The 15,997-nt window shown below is 37.5% G+C and overlaps 3 protein-coding genes and 1 long non-coding RNA gene across 4 annotated transcripts; all 4 read right to left on the bottom strand.

The window, feature by feature from the left end:
• Positions 1–2,514: 2,514 nt before the first annotated feature.
• Positions 2,515–3,958, bottom strand: LOC111791307 (probable aquaporin NIP7-1). The gene is made up of 5 exons (XM_023672598.1): positions 3,854–3,958; positions 3,549–3,773; positions 3,261–3,461; positions 3,077–3,138; positions 2,515–2,905 (listed from the first exon to the last, which is right to left on the bottom strand). Exons 1-5 carry the CDS (start codon positions 3,956–3,958, stop codon positions 2,683–2,685), a joined length of 816 nt encoding a protein of 271 aa, XP_023528366.1. The 3' UTR covers positions 2,515–2,682.
• A 1,133-nt stretch (positions 3,959–5,091) lies between these two features.
• On the bottom strand, positions 5,092–6,606 carry LOC111791305 (basic 7S globulin-like). The gene has a single exon (XM_023672596.1). It carries the CDS (start codon positions 6,434–6,436, stop codon positions 5,129–5,131), a length of 1,308 nt encoding a protein of 435 aa, XP_023528364.1. The 5' UTR covers positions 6,437–6,606; the 3' UTR covers positions 5,092–5,128.
• A 3,904-nt stretch (positions 6,607–10,510) lies between these two features.
• Positions 10,511–11,610, bottom strand: LOC111791311. Its single transcript, XR_002814629.1, has 2 exons — positions 11,154–11,610; positions 10,511–10,881 (listed from the first exon to the last, which is right to left on the bottom strand). It is a non-coding gene; the product is annotated as an uncharacterized LOC111791311 (long non-coding RNA).
• Positions 11,611–13,296: 1,686 nt separating this feature from the next.
• LOC111791014 (heavy metal-associated isoprenylated plant protein 32-like) lies at positions 13,297–15,758 on the bottom strand. Its single transcript, XM_023672183.1, has 4 exons — positions 15,523–15,758; positions 15,385–15,451; positions 15,220–15,295; positions 13,297–15,064 (listed from the first exon to the last, which is right to left on the bottom strand). Exons 2-4 carry the CDS (start codon positions 15,412–15,414, stop codon positions 13,695–13,697), a joined length of 1,476 nt encoding a protein of 491 aa, XP_023527951.1. The 5' UTR covers positions 15,415–15,451; positions 15,523–15,758; the 3' UTR covers positions 13,297–13,694.
• Between the last annotated feature and the right edge of the window lie 239 nt (positions 15,759–15,997).

Raw genomic sequence — 15,997 nt, 5'->3', positions numbered from 1 at the left:
TTAAACTCAAATTAAAAAAGAAATTTTGATTAATTTTTCAGATAACTTTATTTATATTATTTTTTTAAGATTAATGCTTTTATATTTATAGATGCTAATTTTGTTGTTGGGTGTGACAAAAAAAGTCATGAGCAACTTGCTTGGTTGTTATATATTAATAGAAACTTAGGAAATAAAATGTATTTATATTCATTTATAGTAAAGTTTGTCATATATTATTGTATTTAATGTTCATTTCAAATTTTAAGGTTTTTTTTTTTTTAAGGACAAAATGTTGAAATAAGTCCAACATAAAAAAAAAAAAAAATTAAAATTAAAAAAAAAATATTAAACCCTTTTTTTTCTAAGCTTGAATAGATATTTAATAGCGAATTATTTTAAAATTTTATTAAAAATATACAATTTGGATAAGAATAAAATAATTTAATTAATGGGGAAAAGGACCAGCTGAATTGCGTATTAGTGGTGAACTTCCTGGATGAAAGCCAATGAGAATTGGGCACGTGGCTTCGATGGTGGAATTTTAAGTACAAAGGCCACCTTATATGGGAATATTTTCCACAAATATATAATAATCCGGAAAATAGATAATTTATTTTTTTTACACCTAATCACCTAATTAAAACACAATTAATAACAAATTTTTTATTATTTTGAAAATTGACAAAAATAAATAAATAAAATAAAAAGAGAACTTAATTATGTATATTATTAAATGTGGTTAAGCGATAATCTTTTTGATTTAAGGATTTAAAAATATTAAAAAAATGGTTTTAAGGATTATTTTTATAATTTATAAGAAAATCTAAGAGTAAAGGAGTTAGGTTAATTATTGTTGGTGGCATTGACCATCTATAAATTTTATTCCAAAAAATTAATTAATTAATTAATTAATTAATGGGGTCTTATTAAAATAATGGTAAATGGGTTTTACTTTAATTACAAAACCATAACATGTAGAGAAGTTCATGTAAACATTGTAATCAACCATCAATATAATCGAATAAAAAAATATTTTTAATTTTTACCGGAACTACTTAGTCTATCTAACTCAAATCAATCTGAGTTGGATTATATACGGACAAAAAAACTATTTTTACGAAAATTCTTCAAATTATCCAAATACATAGAAAGTCAAACATGAACGATCCAAATCTAATAAAAGATGTAATAAATTATACCATTAAAAAAAGATATTTAAAATTACAAAGACAAAAATATCCTTTTCTTCCCTCGTAACACTTTCAATAAAATTTCAAAATTCAAATATAATAAATAACAGAAAATTGCAAGAATTAAAGAGATGAAAATAAAAGATGGAAGAATTATGGGGATCTAGCTTAATGGGAAATTTAGGGTATNTGAATCTTAAAGCCATCCATGCTTGCAATTTGCTTGGAAAAGGTAAAGTGATAATTAAATAAATCAGAAGGGTATTTTTGGAAATAAAAATAATAAAAAATTTGAAGATATTTTAAAGCAAATAAATAAATAAATAATTTGGTTGCGTCAAAAGTGAATGTGGAAAGCGGTCGGCTAGTGCGTGGAGCCCGTGACAATTGCTACTAATGACGTGTTTTCAACGTATTAAAATAATAAATTAAATAATATAAAATTGATGTGTTAAAATATTTATAAAAAAAAAATAATTAGATTATAATTCTTCAATCAAATAAATAAACAGGAAAATATTTTATTTATTTTAATATTATTTCTATCCACGTAGACCTTTAACTTATTTTAAAATATTTATTTCAAGACCATTTTATTTTATATTTTAAATCAATTATGATGAATATAGAAAATATTTTTGACTTTTGTAAGGAATATATATAAAAATAAAATTAAAAGAAAATGATGCAATTTGTGATGGGACGTCCACAGTTTTTGGGTCTGGCCCATGGTTTTCAATGTTACTTCAAATACAATTATAAATTATAATTACAAAATGAAAAAAAAAAGAATATTTAAAGTAGACCAATCAAAAAAGAGGGATTTAATTAGTAATTGGCTTCGAAAAAAGACAAAATAAAAATAATTATGGTATTTAAAAAAAAAACATTAAAAAAAAGGGTAGTAACGGGAATTTAAAATTAGAGGTTTAAGCCACAACCACAATAAATAAATAAATAAATAAATAAAATTATTAGGGGGAGAAATTATAATAATAATAATAAAGTGAGAAAGAGCCACTTATCTTCATCTTCTCTTTATTTGTTTCCATTGACCTTGGAGTGACGTTTTATTTCTTTATTTTTAATTATTTATTTATTTTTTTTAACCACACTTTCATATTTGTGGGACCACTGACGGTGGGGATGGGGAAGACTTCTCTATCTCCGTCTCGTTGTTTATTTCAAATTTTATTTTTACGAAATTATTTATTTATTTTTATGGGTATCGAGAGAATGGAAAAGATCAAGCTCAATAATTATATGGGCTCATTGTCTGTTTTAGTAAAATGATTTAGATATTTTAATTTCTGTATGATTGTATAACAACGGAAATTTTAATGTGCTTGAAATATAAAACTAATTTTATATGCTCGTAAGTGTTTTGACTAATTTACATATAGCTCAGCTAATCAGCTAATCACACGAGATAATTAGTCAATAAATTCGTAGAATTTTAAAGCTAAATTATTATTTCACGTCGAGAAAGATGGTAGAAGGCGGTGATTTGCTAAGGAATTAAATGTAAGTTGGCTGAGGAGGAGCGACGGAAATTTCCGCCGTCGGAAGAATGGATCGGCGGAGGATGAAGGCGGAGGACGCCGCTGAAGAAGGCACCGGTAACAGCTCCGATGACCGGAGCTGTAATATATATCCATATGTCATCGAAAGCCCATGAAACTATTGCGGGCCCTAAGGATCTTGCTGGGTTCATCGATCCACCTGAAATGGGCCTGCATTCACTCAAAAGCCCATTAGGCAAAATATAATTTCTATTTATTTTTTAATAAAATTTGTTTTAAATTAATTAATCTATATTTGAAATTATTGAAACTAAATTTTTAAATTTGAAAATTCATGTATTAAATTAACCCGGACTAAATTTGTAATTTAACTACACCTACCCGGCAATAAACACAGCAAGTCCGATGGCCATTCCAATGACAAAGCCGGACAATTGACCACCCTGCATCATATGACCAAAAAATGTATCTAATCAGTTCATAAACTTTTAATTTTGTATCAAGTCGAACTTTCAATTGGATTAATGGGTTTAAAATTGAAGATTAAACATGTAATTTAACTTACGGGTCGGGGTCGGGATTGATGGGGTAAAGAAGAAATGAGGAACATGAGGATGAAGGTTGCAAGAAGCTCAACGAAGAAGGCAGACATGGAGCCACGAAATGGTCGAGTGGTCAATTGTTGTGGTTTAATGTCGTAAACGAACATTCCTGCATATGTCGCCATTACACAACCTGTCGTCTGAGCCACCGTGTACGGCATCACCTAATTTCCGACAAAAACATCCTTAATTTCAAATTTTAAAAATTTAAAATAAAAAAAAAGAAGTATTATAAGAATTTTTAATCGTACCCAGGACCATGGAAAGTGGCCAAAAATGGCAGAGGCAAGAGTGATGGCAGGGTTGAAATGAGCACCGGAAATGGGAGCAAAGCAGAATGTCAGAACGCCGACAGTCAACCCGGCGGCGGCGGCGTAGTCCAATAAACCCACCTGACCGCCCATCATCTGGCCGGTCGCCGCCACTCCACTCACGCAAATCATTAGCAAAAAAGTCCCCATCATCTCTCCCAAAACCTACACCAAAAGAAACAAAAAAAAAAAACATGTTAGAGCCTCCGCCGCCGTTGTTGTAATCGGAAGGTCCGGTGGGTTACCGGGCGAGCTGGATTATGGTCCATTATCGTGGGTTGTGGGGAGCACAAGAGGCCATTGTTGTCGGAGACGGCGGTGGGGATTGGATTGGTATTATTTGAGGCCATTTGTTGGGGTTGGGCAGTGGTTGTTGAAGGGTAGTTTTAAACTTTTAAAGCATGAGTTTGATGATGGAGTTTAAAAATGGGTCTGTTTTGGTGGGGGTAAATTCTGCTTATTTTAAAGCCTTTTTGGCGTGTTGCAATCCGCTCCGTCTTCCAAGCGTACGTAATGAGTTCACACCGTTTTGCCCATAACTATAGTGACGTACATTTTATCTGCGGGCCTGTGAAAACCCATTTATCGAGAACGAAAAAGGACTGAGAAGAGATTTCTCTTCATTAACTAAATGGAGTCGGAGATGAGATTATATTTCCCCACTACTGATCTGCCTAAATCACTTTATTTAAATACCTTCCCACTATCACTCCCATATCTCTCCGTCGTCCCTTTCACCATGGCTATTGGTCGTAATCACACAATTGCTAGCCATTGCCACCACCAATGGCCACTAACCTCACCCACCTACGATGGTCACACAATTGCTAGTCATTTGATTAAATAAGCGCCAAATTGGGTCATAATATTTGGACTCGAAGTTCAAATAAACCAAATGGGTCACAAAGAAATAATTTGGTCCAAATCCAAACGATTGAGCACAAACAGTCATTTAAGTCAAAGTGCACACCACCTTCGAAAAAGATCCAACATATAAGATCAACAAACCAAAGATCACCGAACATACAAGATCAATAAGCTTAAGGTCAAACAAAAAAGCAAGACCATCGAGTCAAGAGTTGACTCAACATATGTGCAAGATCACAAACGAGCATACATTCCTATCTCCTCGAGTCAAACATACATACAAGAAAATATATTTACGGGATAGGGACGAGAGCAAGGGAAGCCTTCTTATCCCTATCTCCATCCCGATCACCTATTTGAATTCTCATAAGAACTGGGGTGCGGAAATCACTTGCCCAATTTTTTACGGAAACCAAATGTTATAAGATCGATGAATATAAAAAGAAACGGGTTGTTTAAAAGCATCGTTTCCTTCAAAGCCAGCTACGATTGGGCACGCTCGCATGACTTTATTTATCAAAATCTCGAATTAAATGCAATCCAAGACATGTCCCCCACCATCCAAACTATGATATTAATTAAACTATTCAATCAAAAACAGCAACAATTTATTAATCAATCAAGATTAATTAATTAATTAATTAATCAATCAATCAAGGTTTAGCAGTAAAGTTGAAATTAGAACAAGTAGTCATCCGCCCTAGAAGAGTGGAGATAAATCCAAGCCGTGAAGTGGCCAAATCAAATTCAAGCAAAGCATCCTCAATCTGGTGCGCGCCGATCACGATCGAGGTTCTCGGCTCCACGCCGCCGTCCACGAATCCCAAGCACAGAACCTTCTCATTCACCTGCACCATCGAGTTTGCGCCGAAGATTCTCCAGATCACGTTTTTGTTCTGTAAAATCAAATCGATCGACGGCATCCCCGGCCCCAGTCGGGTACTTCCAAAGCTATTCGCATTGAAACAAGCCTCAAACGGCGCCACCGCCGGCACTCTCGGAATTTTCCGGAGCTCTGTCGTGAACGTTTTCAACACCGCCTTGTAAATCGACGATTCCATGACGGTGTATGGGTTCACGGTGCTGATTTTGGTGCCGCCGATGCCCTTGCTGTTGATTTTGAGGAGGGTGGTGTTGAGTGGGACGGTTTTGGAGTTGATGACGATGGATTTGACGCCGATGAAATACTCTGCGGATTTTTCCCCGGCGGAGAAGACGCCGGCGGTGCTCACGGGATTGATAAAGAGTGGGGTGTAAGTGAGGGATTTGGTTAAATCGATATTGGGTAGGAAATTATACGGGCCGTTGCCGGAGAAGATGACGCCGGGGAGTCTGGTGGAGCTGCTCAGGCAAATGGCGAATTTTCTATTGAAGCTGAAGGCGGCTGCGAATTGAGATGGCAGAGAGATTCCGGTGCGTCCGAATCCAGCCATTCCGGTTACGCCGCCGGCGAGGCCGTCGAGGAGAAATGTGGTGCCGCAGACGAAGAGAAATTTGGGGACGGAGACAGGGGTGGTTGGGTTGAAGCCATTGGTGGAGGAAACAGAGACGACGTCGGAGGCGACTTCTCCGCTGGTGGAGAGATGGATAATGGTGTTGCCGGGGAAGAGGCCGCAAGTGTTGTTGTTGCAGCCGGGTCTGGGCGGCGAAAAGCACTGACCGCAGGAAGTGGACTTGGAAGCGAGGGAGCATTGGGCGGAGCGGCAACGAGCGGGCTTATAAGTGGAAGAGATATAGGCGCGGTTACAGTCGACCCACATGAACTGACCACCCAGGTCCACCGTCAGCTTCACCGGAACCAGAGGGGTTCGCTGCCGGAGCTGGATGATGTGCTGGAGAGATGGGTCTTTTGTGACGGGGAAGAGGAGAGCCTTGGGGCGGAAGGAGGTGGCGGCAATGGTGGTGGAGAGGAGGAGGAAGAGAATAGAGGAGAAGAAGGAGAGGGAAGTGGAGGCCGCCATTGAAACCGGAGCTTGAGGTTTTGAGTAGGGAGATTATGGATTTATATAGACAGAGTGAGGAGGACGGAGTTTGACCGGTCACCGGCAATCTTCTTCTTCGCTCTTCTTTGATTCGTCCACGTGGATCCTCCGATCCTCCAGCTCTTTGCCTCCGTTGAATTCAACTCTTTTTTTTTTCAATTAAATAATATGAAATTGTGCCCTTGACATAAAGTTTCTAAATGGAAAGGGCCCATGTCACTTAGATCGCACACGTGCAAGTATCTTTTTTTTCTAAGTCAACTCAATTCATAAGTCAACTCAAATCTTCGATTGAATAAGTCAACTCAACTCCGCTCATAAGTCAACTCAACTCCGTTCATGAGACCTACCACTTGAGTTAGAATAGCTTAATTTATGGGATCTGTGTACATAAGTTAGTTCATGCAACCCATTGCCCCATTTTAAAGAGATCAACATGGTCGGTTATATGACTCTAAGATTCGAAATCGGAATTGGGGTTGGAGGATAAAAATACTTCGCTTCAAGGGTACATGTAAGCCTTTGACTTCTTCACATTTTTGCTATAAAATAATATTTAAGTTGAATCGCTAATATAACTCATTGTATCGTTACAATTTAATATAAAGTTCATTTGTTATATTTAGATGCATTATTTTTGTTTTTAATCTCGCAATAATAAAGCCACGGCCCCTAAATTTAATCCAAGGATAAAATAAAAATATACTTTTTTTTAAAAGACTAAATTTAATCCTAATTATTACTATTTATTAGTCGTAAGAATAGAAAATCAATCCCTATTAAAAATAAATAATAAACCGTTTTCTTTTTTAAAATAATAACAATAAATCGTGGAGCTGTGTTTAGTTAGATCGTTTTTGGGCCGAAGTAATTGGGCTGTACTGGTGATGGGCCCCAATGGTAAACTTTCCGTAATCTCCCAAGCCCAAGAAGCCCAAAATTATCCATTTTAAGAAACAAATTTCAACGAAAAAAAAAAAACAAAAATTAAAAAAGGAAACCAAGCTTCTTTTATGTCCCACACTAATTTTCACTTTTATGATTTTGATAAAATAGAAATAAGAAGAAAAGAAAAATCATTTTTTGATGGGGTAACCTAATCCGCCACATTGAGGTTAGGTCAGGGGTAAAATATGAAGATAAGATCCCACATCAGCGGGGTTGAGGTTGGAGTTGGGGTTTTTGTACCTTATGTTTAGAGTGCTTGAATCCCGACATTAGTACCAAGTTCATACAATTATCTGAACATAATTCTGGAAGCAAGTCCTATACCTCGTCCTGGTCGAGACTAAGTCGACATGTTCCCTTATCATTAAAAAGGAGTCGATTAAGTGTCCTCAAGTCAGCTCGTGGCCGACTTAAATATGTTTGTCTAAAACGGGCTTGTAGTTATGTTCATCTCCATTTTGAATAGTCTCCTCCCAAAGGAAAACCCACAAAGGGATAATTGACCTAAAAATTAATGTTTTTATTTTTGTATGAAAAATTGAACCAATGATGAGTGGGGCATGTGATTTTGGGTACTCACAATCTTCACTCTACTTATTATTTAAGCTTAGGTTTACCATTACTTCACAATTTGCTTTTGAATACCCAATTACTTATTCTCTAATCAAACTATCAATTTTTTTTTTTTTTTTTTCCTTTTTATTGTCTTAGATCTTACCATAAAGTTTTGAACCATTACGTATAACATACCTAGTAATTTTTACTTTAGTTCGTGCTTTTATTCATAAATATTCTTAAGACGAAAAAGTTCTAAAACAAAAAATGAAATGTTTATGTATTCTTTTACATCGTCCCTTCTTTTCTTTCTTGTACTAAAAAAATCCAAAATTCCTTTTGCCTTGGACTAATAAAATAACTTCAACTAAAAACCATATCAACATTCAATACTTTATAGAAGATAAAGTTAGTATTAAGTATTATAATATAGCACTCGCTAAAATGTATCAATTTGTGAGATCTCACATCGGTTAGAGAGAGGAACGAAACATTTCTTATAAGGATATGGAAAGACGAGTTTTAAAACTGTGAGGCTGACGACGATACGTAACGGGCCAAAACGAAAGATATCTGCTAGTGGTGGAGTTGGACTTTTTTACATCCTCCCTCACGAGCACACCCAATATGCACCATTTTAATAATTGTTCTACAGATCAGATTAAGCCATTTTTGTACGAAATATATGTTTAAAGTATTATTAGGAGAGAATATCATATGGGTTGTCTGTTGGGAGTGAGACATCAAATTATATTTTAGAGCCCCAAAGCTCAATAATGTATGGTTTTGGTAGGAAGAAGAGAGTTCAGTCAATGTGGAGCCAGTTTGGAGCATAAGCACTACACAATGCTTGGAATCTGAGTGGCAGAGAAATTTTAGGCTTCAATTTCTTGCTCAACAACTTGCGCAATTTCAGTACAAAATGCCAACTGAAACCATCCATCTTTCTGTATGTATAATGAAGGTTGAAAGTGGAGTTTAATTGGGTGTTTCTGGTACGCAAAGTTGGTGTATGAATTAGAAAAATGGCCAAAAGGGTGTATGCCAATAATAGGCTTATTGATTTAGTTTCAATGCTCTAGCCATTATTACTCAACTAGGGGTGCCCATGGGACATGAACAAGAAGCCTTCCTCACCCGTCCCCGTTTTAGCACTCATAAGTGTTAGGCTAGCCATCACATATACTTGTGCCTAAGTTATATAGAGAAACTGGTTACGGCTAACAGTGGAGAGAGAAACAAAACATTCCTTACAAAGGTTTAGAAACCTCTCCTGAGTAAACACGTTTTAAAACTTTGAGTGGAAGTCCAAAAAGAAAAATCCAAAGAGAACAATATTGGCTGACAATGGATTTAAACTGTTGCAATGCACTTTAATAACTGTATACCTAGCTTCAAGATAGGTGGGACAGAGTTTCAAAATCTAGACTATAAAAATATAATCTTTTAAGTTAAAGCATCCCCTAATGGAATGGATTAGGTTTGGTTGAATAATGTAGAGGGCGATGACTGAAACTGGCAAACAGGCAGAAGCCACAACACCCATGTTTGGTACAAGTGATAAGCATTGATTATATTCATATTCTATTGTTGTTTTGATTGTATTAAATATGTTAAACAATACCGTAGAGTTATACAAACCATTTCTCACATTGACCAACCTACCCACCCACCTACCTATGCCTTTTGGTTGCATTTTGTAGCTATGTAATTTAACAATAATTGAGTTGTGGCAGATGCATCCCACTGGCCTTGCTAGCCACACAGGATCCTCTCTTCTTCTAATTGGCTTAACATAATAGTGACAATCAAGTCATCACTCCTAGCTTTAGAAAAATGGAGTCGCCTATACTTTCTTGAATGGTCCAACTTACAGAAAGAAGCTGTCCTATGATTCTCTGTCCTCATTCTAGTTGTGTAAGAACTTAAGCAAATATCGTCTGATTCGACCTGTTATATATCGCCGTTAGCCTAAATGCGTCTACTAGGAAGAGATTTCCACACCCTTATAAGAAATGTTTCGTTCCCTTCTCCAACCGCTTTCGGATCTCCCAATCCATCTCCCTTAGGAGCTAGCGTCGGCACACCGCCCTATATCTGGCTTTGATACCATTTGTAACAGGCTAAACTCATCGTTAACAGATATTATTCGGTTGTCAGCCTCACAGTTCTAAAACGAGTCTGCTAGGGAGAGGTTTCCACATCTTTATAAGCAATGTTTCGTTCTACTCTACAACCGAGGTAGAAATGTAACCTTATACTTTACTTGGAGTGGTGCTTAAGTCTATGATCTTATACTTCAGAAATGTAATATCTTTATTAAAAGACACGGCTAAAGGGTTACCTTTTGTAACCTTATAATGACCTGGGGAGGAGTAAAACCAAAGAATTTGACCATTTACAAAAGCACAAAATATCAAATACCTGTGAAGGGGATAAAGTAAACAACCAAAAGCAGGCTGCTTTTTGGGTTAGAGAGAGGGAGAGAGAGGGAGAGAGAGAGAGAGAGGGTGAGAGGTGAGGTGATCATTCTTGCCCAAATCAAGACAATTAGTAGTAGGGTCATTCCTTTATTTGAATCTAATCATAGCCATTTGAGGCATGGCATCTCTCTCCTCGAAACCCAGAGGGGCACGTGAAGATTACTGAAAAAGTCTTTTAAAAGAACAACTTGAAACGGCCTATAATCATCAGCTTTTGTCGCAAGATTAAAATTTCCTTTCAACTTAATCAAAGCTTTAATGAATAGTGACAACTCAAAGAGATGATTCTGTAGCACAAGTCCAATCTGTTCCCCTCCTGAAATCATAAGGCTGCAAGTTTTTCTGGCTCACTCAAAGGATGTGTCCAAGCTAAGCATTTTAAGCAGTTTACCATTCCAATTGATTGCTTTACAGTTTCATGCAAGTGAGGGCTAACATCTGTCAGTATATTCATAAAAGTTCTTAAAGAAGGCTCATTCAGGCATTTCATCAAACACCTTCAGGTCACTAACTCAATCCGATCAAAACAAGCTCAACTACTTCACCATTGACAACAAATCCACAGAGGCATTTAATCAAACAGGTAGAGGGCAACAACATACAACAAATTCACAGAGGCATTTAATCAAACAGGTAGTGGGCAACATACTCAAATCACAAATGGGTTGAATAATTAAAGCATATAAAACAACTGAGTTTGATTGACTGACCACTTTTAGGCTTTCCATTTTGAAATGGGCGAGCGATTGAGCGAGCCAGCGTAGGATAATAGGGGCTTGATTCTGATACCCACTTCATGGTGTGGGATTTGGATGGAAGTGAAGGGAATTTGTCGAAGAAGACGGGGAGAAGACGTCAAATCTGGGAAAAGCTGCGGGTTGACTGGGAGAAATGCTGTTTAAGTGAGATTGAATTGAACCCGGAATTCAAGCAGTGGAACAGGTGACGAAAAGCATCACTTTCAATGGCGTTTTTCCCATAATAATAATCTAACAAAACAAATTGTAATGATCTAATAATCCGCTCCTGTTACTCCACCGCTCCGCTGCAGAAACATATGAAAAATATTGGGTCCGTGATCCGCGGGACTGCCCATAATGGAAGTTCGTAAAATATCAAATCGAATGTCTTTTTAACATTTTTTAAAATATATATAATGGGATTCATTTCCATTTCCACCGTAACAAAGAACAAACGAATTAAATTTTTAATAATCTTTACAAAAAGAACTATTTCTTTTGTTCTTCCTTTAATTAAAATTTTAATTTTAATTTGTCGTGTTTAGTGATTTAAGTATAACTTAATTATTATTATTATTAATTTTAAAAAATGAATTTAGGATAATATTAGGAGTAGTGTTTGGATGGTGGGAGATGGGAGCATGAAGGACACGTGGCATAAAGAGAGAATTGGGTTTTATTCCGGGTGTGTGTTAGCGTATCCTTGGAACCAAACAGAGGTGGTGCCTCAGCAGCATTAAATGCAGTCTCAGGCTATGTGTCAGCCACCAATCGTGCAACAGTCTGCAAAACTTTCCACAACTTACCCCTACTAATTTTAATTCTTTTCTCTCCTAATAATAATTTCGTTAAATCAATAAAAATTATTTTTATTTTTAATCATTAAATTAAAATTTTCAAAAATACTTTTAAAATAAAAATTTAGAAATAATTTACAAGAGGTTCGTAAACTTAAATTTTTTGAAATGAAGTTAATGTCAATGCCATTTCTCAAATTTTACGAGTAGTTTTAAAATTAAATAAGTATTTAATTTTTTTTTATTGAAACCTTTAAAATAAGAAAATATTAGGAATATTTTTATTAATTTAGTTTTTTAAAATAGAAGAAAAATGATATAAATATGTATTAATGATTTCGAACCTTTCAAAATTAAAAATTAATATTTGGATTAAAATGTTGATATTAAAAATGAAACAAATATAATTTAACCTTTTAAAATAAACATTGAAGGGGTAAATATACGATAAAAAAAAAAAGGATAAATTATTGAATAATGGAGGATGGGGTGGGATCAGGTGGGTGTGAGTGTAGGGAATGATAAGGTGCACCACTCATAGGGAATTGAAGAAAAACAGACAAGTACCTGAGTGAAAAAGTAGGTGGGGCCCACACCAATCAGTGGGTTTTTTCCCCCTAAAATTTAAAATAATAGTTATATATTATTTATAAAAAAAAACGTGTGGGGCCTACTCGAGGCTTCATCATGATCATCATGTGACATATCCAGCACTTGATTGGGAACCGCTTTCGAGTCTGGCTCGCTTCCGTCCTTTTCTTTTTTTTTTTTTTTCCTCACAATATCCAAAAAATACAAAATAATTAAAAAGAAAATAGACAGGACACGTACCAGAATTCGTGTCAACGCCGTTAGATTTTCCAGATTATATATAAAATATATATAAAAAAAAATCAATTTACAAAAAAAGCTGTTGAGTTAATTTCTTTTTTTTTTTAATTTATTTATTTTTTGTCAACACGCTCTCCTTTCAGTTTTTATCCCTTGTCCCGAACTGGAATTCCACACTGTCCCTGTTACCAACACACGTGGAAAGAGCTTTCAAGTCCATAGAAGACGATATCTACCGGTGGTGAAGTTAGATTGTTATCATACACCGAACAGTGTATCATCAAAGACATTGGGAGACTCCCCAGGAAGGTGGATTCCTCACTGAGCCCACCAGGCACGAGGTGCTGTGCTAGCGAGAACACTAGACCGTGTGTGGAACTTCTCACAAGGGAATTATTAAAATATAAAATTGAATTAAAGAAGGTAAATAAAGAGGGTTAAAATGGGAAGAATAAATAGGGAAAAAGATTGGAAGGGAAGGGAAGGGAAAGAAAAGAAATGGGAATTTATGAGTCCCCATTCACGATTTTCTTTTATTGTTGTTCATATAACATATAAACACTTATAAACATGGAGTTCCCAAAAATAAAAATAAAAATAAAAATAAAAAAGCTTACTACCATTTTTCCATACTTGCCCTTCCAAACTTCTTAATTTAATTATCTATAATTACTCTTTTTTTTTTTGTCTTAAGCATATGATTAAAGACTCTAATCCAGCTTCAAATTCCAAAAAAGAAAAAAGAAAAAAAAAAAAAAACAAGAGGGTGAAATATGATAAAGGCTGAATTTGGAAGAGATGACCATTCCCAACTAGCTTTTGCAGATTTTGATCTGATATTTCGCCGTCGACGCCACCGGCCGCGGTGGTGGTATGGTGGGTTTCACATGATGTGGCAACTTGAGGGGTTCTCGTCGCTGAAGTACGTGTAGGGTTCTGGTTGAGGCGGTGGGTATGGGTGGTACGGCGGCGGGTATGGATATGGCGGCGGTACGTAATTTACTGCTGGTGGTGGCCGTGCGTACATCATTGGTTGGTGTCCGAGCGCGTGGTGTTGCTGTTGGTTCATCATTTGCGCCATGTATTGTGGGTTTTGTTGATAAGGGTGACCTGCCATGTCCTGTGGCGAAAACCTACCGCCGCCGCTGCCGCCGTTCATGGTTGGGGCTGGGGCTGCGGCGGGAAGACCTTGAACCGCTGGGATATTGCTCATTTGGCCCATCGGCCGGTCGCCCATTTGACCCATTTGGACACCCATGTTGCCCATTTGACTCAAATTGGACATGCTCAGTCCATGAGCACCGACCAAGCTTTGTAAATCATGACCCATTCCGTTCGCCCCACCGGCCGCTTTTTGACCGCTGTTCATCCCATTACTGCTCCCATTCCCCCCACCGTGGCCAGTTTTGTTAGTCACCCCACCCCCGCCACCACCACCACCGCCGTTATTCTTTCCTCCGCCGCCGCCCTGCTTTTGGTTGCTCCCACCGCTACCGCCACCACCATTTCCTTTACCTCCTCCGCCGTTTCCATTCTTGGCATTGTTATTCCCCTGAACCGGCACAGCTCCACCGCCTTTCTTGCCGTTACCTCCGCCATTTCCACCGACGGCCGGACCATTCATCACCGCCGGATGGTTCCCATTCATCATCATTTTCGGAATCTGGCCATTCCCCATCATGGGTTTCATCTTATTCGCCGGAGGTAGGTGAAGATTACCCAAATCATCATCAAACTCATCGTCATCGTCATAATCATCCTCGTCATCATAGTCATCATAATCATCCTCATCGCTCAGATCGTCACCCTCCTGCAAATTAAACTTCCCAGCCTTAGCCTGATTCGGATTCTGATCTTTAACAGGCAATTTCAAGCCATTAAATTGAGGTGGAAGCTTCAGATCTTGAAACCCTTTCATCGCTTGTAGCTGCTGAAGCTGCGCCGGTTGCAGCCCTTGCACTTGCCCTTGTCCACCTTTCGGCAAGTTGTTTCCATTTCCACCACCACCGCCAGCGCCGCCGCCGCCTTTCTGGTTCTGACCCTTGTTATTCCCACCTTTAGCATTATCAATTTGCATGTTTTTCATCTGACTAGCTATGTTGTTCTGCTGATTCTTGTTGTTTCCCGGTTGTCCGCCCCAAACCTCTGCATGTTTGCCGGATTTCAACAGCTTCTTAATGAGTACAGCGGCGTCCACATTACCAGTAACTGTAACTTTCCCCTGTTCTGCATCGATCTCAGTGGTGAAAACCCCTAAACAAAACAGAGAAAAACACAAAAGAAAACCCCAGAATTTAAAAACACGCAAACCCCATCACTCTCAAAGCCTTAAAAAACCCAAAACAGTCCAAATCAAGTGAACATCGAAGCAGAGCCAACAAGAAAAACAGGGGAAATGAAGAGAGTACCATCGATTTTCTGCAAGATTTTCTTGACCTTGTGCTTACATCCATCGCAATGAATGTTGACCTTCAAAACACATTTCTGCAGCGAAAACAGAGTGAGCAAACATTGCAAAAACAGAGGAGACAGAGAAAAAGAAGAACAGAGAAGATCTGAATAAAACAGAGCACCTGGATCTTCAAGAACTCTTCTTTACTCATAGCTCGAAGTGAAATAAAGAGTGAGAGAGAGAGAGATCTGGGAAATGGGTGTTGTTAGTTAGTGATTCTCTTGGAACTCAACGAATGAAATCTAGAAAAAGTAGGAACCTGAGAACAGAGGAGGCGGAGGAGAAAGAAGCAGAGATGGGATAGGCGCGTTAAAGGGGTGTCTGTAGTTCACTTGTTCCTGTTTTTCTGGGTGAGAGAGAGAGAGAGAGAGAGAGAAAATATGGAGAAAAATGTAAAAGAAAACAAAGCGGAAGAAGGCCAAACGGGGGCAGAGGAGAACCGGAAAACGCTGCTGGCTGCACCGAAACGTAGAGGCAGAGCTCTTTATTCTGGAACCCCCTCTTCTCTTTTTTCCTTTATTTTTTTATTTATTTTGCAGAGATTTCGAAAACCCTCCAAAATTAAAAATTCATTTTGGAGCCGAGCCGACCTCAGACGGCTTGGCTTGGCTGAATGAGCTGGTTCGGACTAAAGCGGTGTCGTTTCTTGTGATGAGGTTCCGACAAGACTGATTTGTGGCTTAAGCAAAGTAGATGTCTACCCCTTCTCAATTCCATGTGCTAATTATTATAGC

Source organism: Cucurbita pepo, chromosome LG03 (assembly GCF_002806865.2).
Source record: "Cucurbita pepo subsp. pepo cultivar mu-cu-16 chromosome LG03, ASM280686v2, whole genome shotgun sequence".
Taxonomy (NCBI): domain Eukaryota; kingdom Viridiplantae; phylum Streptophyta; class Magnoliopsida; order Cucurbitales; family Cucurbitaceae; genus Cucurbita; species Cucurbita pepo.
The sequence above is the reverse complement of the archived record's forward strand: the minus strand, read 5'-3'. Positions and strand labels throughout refer to the sequence as shown.